Source organism: Pimephales promelas, chromosome 18, assembly GCF_988280905.1.
Source record: "Pimephales promelas chromosome 18, fPimPro1.hap1.1, whole genome shotgun sequence".
Lineage (NCBI taxonomy): Eukaryota > Metazoa > Chordata > Actinopteri > Cypriniformes > Leuciscidae > Pimephales > Pimephales promelas.
This window is the reverse complement of record NC_142786.1, coordinates 11,856,562-11,870,096: the sequence shown is the minus strand read 5'-3', so window position 1 is coordinate 11,870,096 and position 13,535 is coordinate 11,856,562. Positions and strand designations below refer to the sequence as shown.

General features: G+C 39.2%; 1 protein-coding gene across 3 annotated transcripts in view; it reads left to right on the top strand.

Moving 5' to 3' along the window:
* Window positions 1–12,771, top strand: part of vps52 (VPS52 subunit of GARP complex) — a 46,152-nt gene extending 33,381 nt beyond the window's left edge. For 2 of the 3 annotated variants that reach the window (XM_039683736.2, XM_039683738.2), the window contains exons 17-20: window positions 927–992; window positions 1,106–1,217; window positions 11,037–11,155; window positions 11,259–12,771. In XM_039683736.2, the coding sequence (XP_039539670.1) occupies window positions 927–992; window positions 1,106–1,217; window positions 11,037–11,155; window positions 11,259–11,405 (444 nt within the window). In that variant the 3' untranslated portion in view covers window positions 11,406–12,771. Of the gene's footprint in view, window positions 1–926; window positions 993–1,105; window positions 1,218–6,238; window positions 6,325–11,036; window positions 11,156–11,258 lie in introns of those variants that run through there. The other variant, XM_089122726.1, reaches the window with a different exon arrangement.
* The last annotated feature ends 764 nt before the right edge of the window (window positions 12,772–13,535 follow it).

Genomic DNA, 13,535 nt, shown 5'->3' with positions numbered 1-13,535 from the left:
TGTCAAGTAATTATTGAAGACAAGTAAACAGTTACTAATAAAATTTAAGAAATAGGGCAAATAAATACAGTAGGACAAAGATACAAATTAAATATGAAGTGCTAAGTTTTTTCAGGTAGGTCTACCTAACAGGACAGGAGTACGAAATAATACAGAAATTGTATAAAGTAAAATGAAAAAAAAAAAAACTGCATAGTCTTCACTGTATGAGTTAAATGCACAATGATGGTTTTTAAAGCTACAAAAGTTATTCTGTTATTCTGAGTGAATTTCTCTTTTTTTGTTGTTGTTGTTTGATTAAGGAGACAGACAGCAGCAGAAAATTAGTCTCTTTAAGAGCTTATGCATGGACCAAACAAGTATATTGCACTTGTAATAACTCAAGGCAACGCACGTCCCACTCTTTTTTTTTTTTTTTTACTCATTTGCCCATGTTTCAATGTTGTCAATAACTTCTTCCCACTAAAAGGTGCATGGATATGCTTACGAGATATATAAACGATAAAAAAAAGTTCAATCAACCCCACAATCAATTCCACAATTTATATCGTCATATCACCCAGTCCTAGCAAGCAGTAATTCTTAAACACATTTGACTTGCTAGCTGATAAAACCAAAAACCAATTAACTATCAAGACGGTTTGGCTAACAAGTTGGTACTGGAAATCAGCAGCCTAATAAAGAGTTTGACTGGCACAAAGTATATTATGTATTTTGAAAATACAAAAATAGTAAACTTTAATTTATTTAAATACAACATACATTTGATGTCTTTCAAAGGCTTTAAAATACAAAATAGCATTTTGCGTTTCAAGTACATATTTTAAATGCATGTATTTGAAATACTGCACACCGCAGTCCATTTATTACCTGTTAAGACTGTACCAGAATGCATCATGATGATATGTTCTGTGTGTGTTGTAAAGGAGAGAGCAGCTGATGACAGTAAAGAGGTTGAAGGCTTTCAGCAGCTCCTACTGGCGAGAACACAGGTACATTCTGGGATACTAAGTACCGGTTCAGACTGACAGCTGTTTTGAAGTAGCACATTGCTTTCCTTATTGTCATGTAAGTAACCATTGTTTGCTGATGTGTAATTTTACAGGAGTTTATAGAGGAGATTCTTTCATCTCCGTTTGGAGGGATGATTGCATTTGTGAAGGAGAGCGAGGGACTAATCGAGAAAGGGCAACTTGACAAACTCAAAAATGATGAAGGTCAGTGCTGGAACTGCTTTATTTTCACTGTTAATTTTTATATCGTACTGCTTTATTTTTCATCTTTTATCATGTGATTTATTCATCACCCCAAAATTCCTTCATCATTTACTCACTCTTAAGTTGCTTTAAACCCATAAGTCCTTCATTCATATTCGGAACACAAATTAAGATATTTTTTTACATTTTCATCATTTTTGTCCATCCAATTAAAGCAAAACAGATCCTAGAGAAATTTCAAAAAGAAGAATTACAAACTATACAAAAGGAAGGAAAGAAAAATACCATGTGGGATCGTTTTAGTGAAGTAGTTAACCAGGACCAATCAATTATGTGATATGTGACGGCTGTGAAGCGCTGTAGCCTATTTGACAATAAACTAAAAGCCTATACTGCCTTTGCTTGATTTGAACTTCTTGTGTTATGTTTGGGAATTTGCAGTGATGGAACCACATTTAATGTAGTAACCTGAGATTCTCCCTTTAGAATAGGAACTCTAAACTGTGTCTTGGGGGTACGCTATGGGAAACAAAATACCCACTCAGCCATGCCGCAGGGATGCCTGCCTCACAAATCATATTATCCGCTCGACCCAAAGTTGAAACTGCAGGGCAGCGCAAGCTTACTAGAGCAGGTGCGTGTACTCACTGAGTGGTCTCAGCCACTCGACCACTAAACGGCGCTGTGAGATCCAGTGAGAAGTGTTTAAATTCAGCAAAGAACACAAATATCTCTGTGATTTAAAGCCAGATGAAACAGCACTAACAAACAGTAGAAACACTGTGCGCAACGATACAGTCAGAAGGCTTTTCAATGTGCAAATTGTCATCATTTACCATAGAATGATGAAACGGTTAAATCAGGGCTGAAAATATGGCTTCTTCCACAACTTCTCCACTTCAGCGTGGAGGTCGGGAAGGATTGGTAGACTCATGAGGGATGGGAGATGGCCTAAAAGAAAGCACTCATCCAGCCTACCACTAGCGCCCCCCAAGCCAGATCCAATCTGGCTGTGGCACTGGCCATGACGTCCAGCAATTCCACATATGCTGGGCTGGCAAGTTGAGAAGAATCCATACACACACACTTTCCTCACCTTCTTTAACCACATCCGCTTCCTCTTGACTGGATGTCGAGAGACAGCACATCCTGGCTAGACGGCACACTCCTCGGCAGAGTTCTACCTGCTATCCTCAAAACTGAAGCCTCTGCTTTGCTCTTACAAAAGCGGGGCCTGAGCCGTGGAGTGCAGACACTTTTCCCACATCCCTTAAGGATAGGGAAAAATGTGAACAAAGTTTTCTCATTGTGAATTTATCGCAATGGGAGCATTCAGAACCATCAAGCACTGAATGCACATGTTCCTCTCCCAAGCAGTAAAGACACAGGTCGTGTGTGTCCTCAGGTGTCAGGTGTCCCCATAGCATCCATTCAAGACGCAGTGTAGAGTTCCTATTCGAAAGGGGACTCGTTTGGAAAGATCTAGAAATTATCTTTGTTTTTTGTTTTTTTCTGATAAAAAAAGTTTAAAGGGATACTCCACTTTTTTTGGAAATAGGCTCATTTTACAACTCCCCCAGAGTTAAGCAGTTGAGTTTTACAGTTTTCGAATCCATTCATCCCATTTTCTGATATTTAGAAGAATATCAGTAACCAGACCATTTCTGGTCTCATTGACTTCCATAGTAATTTTCTCAATGAGACCAGAAACTGTCTGGTTACTGATATTCATCTAAATATCAGAAAATCATCTGAATGGATTAGAAAACGGTAAAACTCAACTGTTAACTCTGGGGGAGTTGTAAAATAAGCCTATTTCCAAAAAAGTGGTGTATCCCTTTAACTGAGTTAAAACTTTTGTTAAAACTGAGTTTGGTGCTTCAGACCCAAAAGGGACAGATCTTTTTTTTAAGCTAAGGTGTTAATATCTGCATTGCCATCATCATTAAACACAATTGCCCCCTTTATTTTTTACATATATTTGCAAAATACTAATGTTTTTTACTCTTTAGTATAAATTGTGTGTTTTTTCTATGTTGTATGTTTTCTGTTCAAAAGCTTTTTCATGTTGTCAGATAAGTTACAAAGAATTATGTCATCACCACGTCACTAATTAAATCATCTCATCATTATGGTTTCAAAGTAGATTTACCAACACTGTTCAAAACTGACACTACAAGTCGAATGTTTGGGGTCAGCAAGATTTTTGTTCTTGTTGTTTTGAAAGAGATTAAAGAGATTAAAGGGACGGTTCACCCAACAATGAAAATACTGTCATCACTTACTCACGCTCATGTTGTTCCAAACCTGTATGAGTTTTTTTTTTCCTGTTGTACACAAAACAAGATATTTTAAAGAATGTTGGTAATCAGACCGTTGATTGTAGCCATTGACTTCTACAGTAGGAAAAAAAAATACTATGGAAGTCAATGGCTACTGTTCTGATTGTCAATGCAACATTCTTATTTTCATGGTACAGTATAGTGCATATATTGCTACCCTGCCTTGTGGTTTCAGTGCCATGACATATCACAGCAAATTCTGACTTAAATTTATTGTTCTCAGTTGTAACCTGTCTTTACCTTTTCTGGAACCGTCAGGCAGCATGTCGAGTTTTGTTATCGAAGGTGATTTTGTCTTTCTAAAGATATTGAACACAATCGTCTACTACAAATTTATTTCTCTGCACTGTGTTGTTAAAATGCGGACAGAATGTATTATTCCCTGTCCTTACAGGAAAACACGTGGGTCAAAACAAATGGCAAGTACAGATGCCTTGCCATATAGCCGCCAGTAGCTAAAGAGCTCAACTCAACAGTGTATGTGACATTGCATTTGATGGCTGAACGCCATCAAATCCAATTTGAACGCAATGCAGCGTTTAACAAAAAGGACGCTTGGCACATGCAGATGATATCCTCTTTGCTACAGGGAATTCTTTTACTTTGCCTTTGAGCTGTGTTACACTTTAAGAGCAACCATTATGGAGACAAAGCCTTTGAAAAGAAGGAGGACAAGCATAGAAACACAGCTAAAGGGGCAGAAGTTTAGGCTTCAAAGCTTGCCCATTTCATAGGCCTGCCAGCCACAGACACGTCACCAGACTGCGTATAGCACTCAAATACACTATTTAAAGACTACTCTGATCATTACCAACATTCTTTGAAATATCTTCTTTTGTGTACAACTGAAGAGAGAAACTCATACTTCTTTTGTGTACAACTGAAGAGAGAAACTCATACAGGTTTTGAACATCTTCAGGGTAAGTTGTAGCGCGTCTCGTTCTTCAAAAGTGAATCCACCTTCACTCCTCTAGACACCAGATCTGCCGGATTGCTTGATGAATTCACGTACCTCCATTGTTCTACATCGGAAACCTTCAGAATTTCGGACACTCTATTAGCCACAAAGCACTTAAATCTAGTGGTGCTATTTCGAAGGTATTTGAGTACTGAAGTACTGTCAGTCCAAAAAACTGAGTTTTGAAAGGGCATCTTGAGTTCCTTCATCCAGATTTTGTCAATACGGCTTGCAAGAGTGGCAGCTGTAAGTTCCAGGCGAGGGATTGTAACGGATCTTAATGGTGTAACTCTTGCCTTGCTTACTAAGAGGGTAGAACATGCCTGTTGTTGGTCATTATGGAGCAGCAAATCGTCGCTGCCCGATGAAACTCACGTATGTCCAAAACGGTTACTTTTCAGGAAGTGAAAAAAACATGTAATTTCAAAAGCAGCTGAACGCAGCGTTGCCATGCTTGGCACAACATCTTTAAATGTAACCATATTCTTGCCAGTGTCATGATATAATCCATATTTGACCCAAAATCGAGTTTAAATGGACATACGTGCATATTGTATAGTAACGGTGGTCGATACGCGTTCTTCCGATCATTAATTAGAATGACCAAATCGCGTTTCATAATGACAGATGAATCGGCTACGCTCAGTTTATTAAATGTCTCTTGCAAACTATGAAGAGACAATGAATCAGACACTGACATGGTGATGTTAGACTGATACTTTATTTACACAATCCTACCGTAATTCTGTCGGATATGAGCTGTATTTTATTATAGATATGAGCTGCATATTATCATCAGCTAATTTCAAAATCAAAGACACATCAATAAGAGCTCGGCAACAGCCTGCCCTGGTAAGATCACTTCGTTTCTTTACTTGAAGATGATTGTGTGTGTGAGACGCTCAGCTGCTCATCTGCGGTGATGCGTGTCGCAGTAGCGCCGTCATCTGACTATAACGTGTCATATAGCCTATAACATGCTCTCATTCGTTTATTTTTTTTTTTAGCATTTTTGGGAGGAGTAAAATATAGGCCTACATATGTGGTTTCAACAACCAGATTGCGTTTACTAGTAAAGATCCGAACACAATGCGAGCCAGACTACATCCAGATGGTCAGGCAGATCCGATCACAATTCGATCAGAACGTATTTATACCTTCCATTAACCTGCCTTTTTTTATTATCCGGATAACTTATCTGGATACAGATCGCATTTTAATACCAGGTGTAGGGGTCTCAGAGATAAGACAGGCGAGAAACTTCACGAGACCGGCGAGATGCCTCCACAGGGCGGGGAGATACCATACTGTCTATGGGAGATACGCTGCGTGATTGACAGCTTTGACAGCAAATGGAAATACGTGGAAATCAGATGACATGATTTTACAACTTTTCATTGGTCATTTAGATAATGTGAAGCATGCTGTATACGGAAATGAACCTGGACATTCTATCTGTCAAAAAATCTCAAAATCGGCAAAATGGACATACGCGGTTTTCATCGGACAGAGACTAAATAGGATACCACGCCATATCCTTGCTCGCTTGCATCTGAAAAATGATGCATTTGAGCAGAAGTTACATCTCCAAACCCATCAGGCTTGAAACATCTTCTGACCTCAAAGCCCTCCAAGTTATGCAGATCGTCCAGCCAGTTCATCCAACGTTGAACATACACTGATGGAATATCATTGTCCCATCCAATTCCCTCCCTACATAGATCCTGCAGTATCCTCTTGGCAGACAGAATCACAGGTGACAAGAACCCCAGAGGATCGTAGATGGAACTAACCACTGAGAGAATTCCTCTCCTGGTAAGAGGTCTATCCTTGACTACCACTTTGAATTGAAAGGCATCCGATTCAGCACACCATTGTACTCCCAATGCTCGTTCCACTGGCAAGATGTCACGATCGAAATCCAAATCCTTTACCTTTTTCTCCCTGTCCTTCTCAGGTATTACACTCAACACAGCACGGCTGTTGCTCGTCCATTTTGTTAAACAAAATCCACCTTTAGCACACATACTAGTAAGATCCTTGTACAGTTGCACAGCTTCTGATTCAGAAGATACGGAAACAAGGCAGTCATCCACATAGAAGTTATTGAGAACGACGTCCGTTGTCTTAGGGTTGAATAGATCCTTTTGATCCATTGCACATTTCCTCAACGCAAAACTTGAGCAACTAGGTGATGATGTAGCCCCGAATAGATGAACCACCATTCTGTATTCCTCCAGACTGCTATTTAAATCACCTTCTGGCCACCACAGAAATCTCAAGAAGTCACAGTCTTCTGGGTGAACTCTGATTTGATGAAACATGGCCTCAATGTCAGCCATTAGGGCAATGGGTTCCAAACTAAATCGTACTAGTACACTCACCAGTGAACTGGTTAAGTCTGGACCTTGTATAAGCTTGCTATTCAGTGATGTGCCCTGAAAAGAAGCTCCACAATCAAACACAACCCTGACCTTGTGTTTTTTGAGATGATAGACACCGTCATGGGGTAAATACCACAGACGTCCATCACGTCTCTCCAGTTCAGCCGCAGGTACCCTTTCGGCAAAACCCTTATGAATCACATCCTCCATAAAAGTGGTGTAATCTGCATGAAAGGAAGAATTCACTTTGAACTTCTTATGTAGAGTTAGAGCACGTTGTTCTGCAATTCTCCTGTTCATAGGCATGACTACTTCGGCATTTCTGAATGGTAGACCAATATAATAATAATGATCATTAATTAGCTTTGCTGAATTGGACACAAAATTCATAAACTGCTGATCTTCTTTAGATGTTCCCACCATCTCTTCATGAGTAGTCTCTGGAAAATCAGCTTTAAATTGCTGCTTCCACAACTCTTCCAACTTCATCACTGCAATCCTATTCGCAGTCACAAAATTTGGTTTGCAGCATCATCTCCATTCATGCCAACTCCTTTGAGTGGTCCGTTAACGGTCCATCCGAACAGGGTCCTTACGGCATATGGGCCATTATTTTGACTACGTATGACCTCCCAAGGCTCCAATGTTTCTGGAACATTAGCTCCAATCAAAAGCTCTATACCAGCATTGATCGTAGGTAGACAAATATGACTCAGATAAGGCCAACATTCAAGATCCTTTTGTGAGGCGATGTTTGCCATGGTAACGGGCATGCTCACTTCCGGCAATGCACAGTAATCTTCTTGTCTCAATCCAGAAATCTCCAGGTCTTTTAGAACGTAGCTACCGACTGATTTATCTTGGCTCATAGTTCTGAGAAGGATATTAACTCTCTTTCCAGGGAGGTTGAGCTTGTTCATCAAACTTTCGGTACAGAAAGAAACAGAACTTCCTGAATCGAGAAAAGCATACGTCATCACCACATTGTGACTCTTTCTTGATTTAACACAAACTGGGACGATAGGTAATGCACAGCTGTCGTTACCAGCCCCAGGAAGACCACTAGTTTGGAGCGAGGCCATAGCACTAGCTACTGCTGACTTAAATTCAGCTTTCTTCTTGTCCAATGTATCTACCTTCTCATGAGGGTAAATGTGAAGAAGACTTGGGTGTTTAAGACCACATACGTTACAGACACTTCTCATTTTGCAGTCCCTACTCCCTGTATGCAAGCAGCCAAAGCAAACTCCTCTCGTCATCAGAAAGTTCATCTTTTCTCTGTGACTTTTTCTGATCAGTTTATTACAGACATCCAGTATGTGTTCACCGTTACAAAAGAGGCAGGTTCTGTTAGTTGATATCTTATGGTGTTCTTTCATTTCAGGTATAGCAGTGACAGTAGTTGCAAAGCTGCTTCTAGTTTTCGGCTGACCTGCTTTGAAATTCATCTTTCTACCTCCAACAGGTGACGCATCCTGAATATTACCAAACACAGGATCAGATAGAATTTTTACTTGTTTTTCGATAACAACAACATCAGAAAAGGTGGTTTGATTGTGGCGTCGCTCCTTTAACTCGTATGCAACGACTCTCCATCTGATTTTATAGCCTTCCATAAAAGAGCCTTTTCCATGTATGACGAAGCTATTTTTACCTCATTGCCGAAGTTCTCTTTAAGCAAAGCAAAGCAAGTAACCTTGTGACGGGGTCATGAGCTGGCAACTTCTAACAAGTTCTCTCGACTGTCCTCGTGTATATTGCTCCAAGAAGTGCAGACAATCTCCTGGGTTGTCTGCCTTCTTTTCCACCACTTCCTCAAATGTACGCATAAATTCATGAAAGCGCAAAGGATCTCCATCAAAGTACTGTATTTTTCTAGGTGGAAGGGAAGACAAGTTATGCTGTTTAACCAATAGGGCAGCTATTTCATTTTGCTTACCCATAAGCTGAAGCATGCTTGAATGGCTTGTGTCAATTTGGGAACTTGGTCTTGACCCATGAGCATCGCGATTCTGATTATCCAATGATGACAAATTAGGCAATGTAGCTTGTAAAGGTTTCATTTTAGGTCTTGTTGATGGTTGTTGTCCTAACTGAGATGGAGAATAATTTGGGATCCTTTGTGAACTATTGATATATGATGTACGTGCTACAGGTATGGACTCTGATGCTGCTGGGACACTAGCAGAAGGAACAAATGGTTCTGCTACCGAATGTAGGGGTTTCAACACATTCCTATCCACAGATGAATAGGATACAGACTGAACGTCTTGATACACTTTTACTCTTGCCATTGATTCAGCTAATTTGATTTCCAAATCCAATTTTTCCTTCCTTTTCCCCAACTGTTCCCCTCGTTCCGCTAATATCAGATGCACAAACTCCTTGATGTAGCAATGGCTTCCTCAACCACAGGCCCACGGAAAATAAAAGAAGCGGTGCAAGTATTCAATTTCCTAGCTTCGTTCGTCCATCGTTGAACGTCATCCACAAAACCATTATAATGTTCCAAAATGGAGTCAAACCATTCATTTTGTTTACTTTGTCCCTCAATAGGTAGTAGAGGCAATACTCCTTTATGTAGCGCAGATGCATCATCCATAAGCAGCTGTATCGTTTTCAACATAGAACACACTCGAGGCGCATTCTCATCGCATTTCATCAGCTCTTTCATTGACCCAATCAAATTCTTCACTTTGTTCACTTTACTCTTGCGATCCCTTTGCAAGGCTTCTATCTTAGCCACCAGCGCCTTTGTCGTGGGTTTATGCTCTCGTTTGCTCCCATCAACAACAGCGATATCCATATCCTCAGAATTCATCATTCTCCAACGCAACGGACAATGCGAGCTCCGTTTCAAACAGCACGCTCACAGAGCCAAACAATGAATGAACGTAACCAGGCAGTAAGTCACACGAGAGCCCATAAGTACCAGAGCAACACAGAGCGCGTTCAACTCAACGCCAATCCAATGACTACAACAGCGTCTTCCACAACAGCGATACAGCACAATCCATTGAAACCGCGAACATACCTCATTTGCCGTCTGTATGTGCGTCGTGTCCGTCAATCCAAACTCTGCAGTGCACGTCCGCCCCCACATGCTGTATGCAGAAACAGCCGTTTCCAAGTTGCGTCCATTATCCCTTCGTTGTCTAGTTTTCTGTTGACTTAAATGTAGTGGCAACCTATAGCCGCTGAGAGGCTAAGCAGCAGGAATTATCCGTGACGCGTTTTCTTGCATTGAATATTCAGTAGCATTTATTGACATGGTAACGGACTACGCGCAGAGACAATCAAGAACATACATGCAAACGGTCAACAGAAAGTGAGCACTCCCCGCTACTCACCCCCTCTCCACCCCACCCCAAACAGCAAACACTATCAGGTATATACCCACCAATACCCATGTGACCGTCACACCTGGAAACGCACGCAAATTACAAAATAAAAGACAAAACATTTTCTACACTTACATAAGTGATGACAAAATTTTCTTTTTGGGGGTGATGTATTCCCTTTAATACTTTAAGCTAGGATGAATTCTTTAGCTAAGGTGAATTAAATTAAATTCACATTTAAATAATGACAAAGAATACTTGCATTAAATATAATATAATGTTACTATGTAATGTTATGTAATACTATGTAATGTAATATGTAATGTTATAATGTTTTTTTATAATGAAAAGATGTCTGTTTCAAATAAACGCTGTCCATTAGAAATGTCCTGGGGGAAAAACTAACTAATAAAAATTAGAATAAAAGTTTCAAAGCAAATCCGCATAACACTGGTAGAATGATTTCTGAAGGATCATGTGACACTAAAGACTGGAGTAATGGCTGCTGAAAACTCAGCTTTACCATCACAAAAAATACTAATTTAAATAGCACAAAATTATTTTAAATTATATTAATATTTCACAGTATTCATGTTTTACTGTATTTCTGATCATATAAATGCTGCGTTGGTGAACAGACTTATTTAAAAAACTTAATCATCCTGTCCCCAAACTTATTAATCATATTACAATGTTTCCATCAAAGGATGCTCCTAGAAACACCCACAGAGGTCTGGGTGAATCCCAGGAATCTGCATCTTTTAAGAATCTGTCTGCCTATATCTGTTTGTTAGCTCGTATCACTCAGTTGGTGCGGGGTTTCTCCAGCACATGGAAGCAGTCTGTGGAGGCCTTGAGTCAGGATGTGATGCGTTCCTTCACCAACTTTAAAAACGGAACCAGCATAATTCAGGTACAACCTTATGAGACAAATCTTGTGAATATTTGTGTCGCAATTTAATTATTTATTTTATGCATTTAAATGTTATGAATTCTTGTCTGGTTGTATACACTAGGGAGCGCTGACCCAGCTCATCCAGTACTATCATGGTTTCCATAAGGTCCTCTCCCAGCCAACATTCCGGAGTCTGGCGGTGCGCTCTGAGCTCATAAACCTCCATCATCTGATGGTTGAAGTCAAGAAACACAAACCAAACTTTTGAACCCACGCATGAATCATCAGGACTTATTGGGCCAAGACTGTCAGGAAATATTTGCTGTAGTAGCACTGCAAAAAATCATTCTTTGGGAGTACCTAAGAACATACACATTCATAAAACAAGAGATATTTTCCTTGTAAGCAAAATTGTGTAAAACTGAAGACTAATTTTCAGAACATCTATATTGGATGGTGAGTGTAATTTTTCTTCTGTCACTGGCAGTAGTTCTGTCAACCTAAGCAAAACAACAATGCAAACAGTTTTACAATCTAAACTTTTTTTCTTAAACAGGTAAATGTATCTTGTCCTGAAGATGTTTAGATTTTCTGGAAAACAAGGAAGAAATATTAAAAGTCTGATATTTTCCAGTTTAGATCTAAAGCTAGAACAGGTGATTTTTCTACTAATTTTCAGTAGATTGTGATTTATATCAACAAGTATCATATATAATAAGCTCTAATCTAATTCTTTGGCAGTCTTATTTTTTAAGGGATAATTCACACACAGAATAAATATTCTGTCATTATTTACTCACCCTCAAGTTGTTCACAAACCCATAAGACTTTCGTTCATCTTCGGAACACTAATCAAGATATTTGAATGAAATCTGAACATTTTCTGTCCCTCCATTCACAGCTATGCAACTACCACTTTCACCCTTCAGAAAGTACATAAAGAGATTGTAAAACTAATCCATATGAATTGTGCGGTTGAATAAAAGTCTCTTCAGAAACTTTGGACTAAACCGAAACTGCTTGATGCGCAACAAGCTCAAAACTCTTGCGGAAACTCAAACGTGCTGTGTAACATTGATTGTCACACGTCAAGCGACATGCTTGAGCTTCCATTTACCATAACTGATGTGTGTGCTGATGAATGTTTATATGTGAATAAAAGCCTAAATTCAATCTGTTCAGTGTCTAAAGCGATTGTGCCTCTTCTGAAAATTTGGACTAAACCACTCAATTTATAAGGATTTATTTTTTTATGAACTTTTTGAAGCGTCAAAGTGCTAGTTAAGTAGATGTCAATGGAAGGATAAAAATTTCATTAAAAAATATCTTAATTTGTGTTCTGAAGATGTACGAAAGTCTTGCGGGTTTGGAATGACATAAGGGTGAGTAAATGATAGAATTTTTGGGTGAACTAACCCTTTAAGTTTGCTGATAATTTGATTTCCTTCTATGTTTATGTAAATGCATTTTTGGCCTGGCATCAGATCTAAAAATGTATTTTTGTTTTCTCAAAAGTTCTTTATGTAGGCCTATGCACTGTTGTATTGACAAAAAAAGTATTCCATGTCTCAAAATAAAAGCTATTAAATCAAAAATCTCTTAAAATGTTGGTGTAAAAAACCAAGGCTACACAAGTTGGCTACTCTATTTTTTGTTTTGTTTTTATGATTTCAATGAGTTTGAAGCTACATTGGACTTTAGCGGTGAAAATGGATTTTGCATTCAAACGAATTGTGCTCTGCAGCGCATCACTTTTTCAAATGCACTTTGCCTCTACAGTAACCATTATGTATCAGAAAGCTGTGACAGGATTAGCACTTTGTCAAGTGTTCCTTCAGGTGAACAGGTTTGTTATTTCAAAAAAACAGCAACTTGATATGACGAATAAATGAATGTTACAGTATGAATTACTGACTATGAAAAACATGAACTATTGTAATAAGTAGTTAAGCCTTCTTTATTTGTTATATTTTCTAAAGTAGCCTATTAGTTATCATCAACTTTTAAAGGAGCATTTCACCCATTGCAACATTAATCTTTATTGAAAGTGGATCATATATGTAGTCGAAATGTAAAATAATTTTTTTTATTTGGTGCCCTCTTGACCAAGAAAAGACAGAAAATAACCAAGGGGCGCCTATTCGCTATATGGGGAGGCTGCAGACCTGGAGCCGGCAGTTCTCTTACGAGAGGTTCTCTTGTATTGCGTAAGCTAGCTTACGCTACGGGAAAGATTCATCTTTGCTGAGAAGTTGAAGCCAAAAAATTATTCCATAATTTTGTAATCATTGTCAACGCAGTCTCTCTGAGGCAGACCGTGAGCGGGGCTAGCTAGCAGCTCATTGGTTCGCTCAAAGAGAATGCACGAACCTATGGGAGAGCGGCGCTGAGCCCGCGG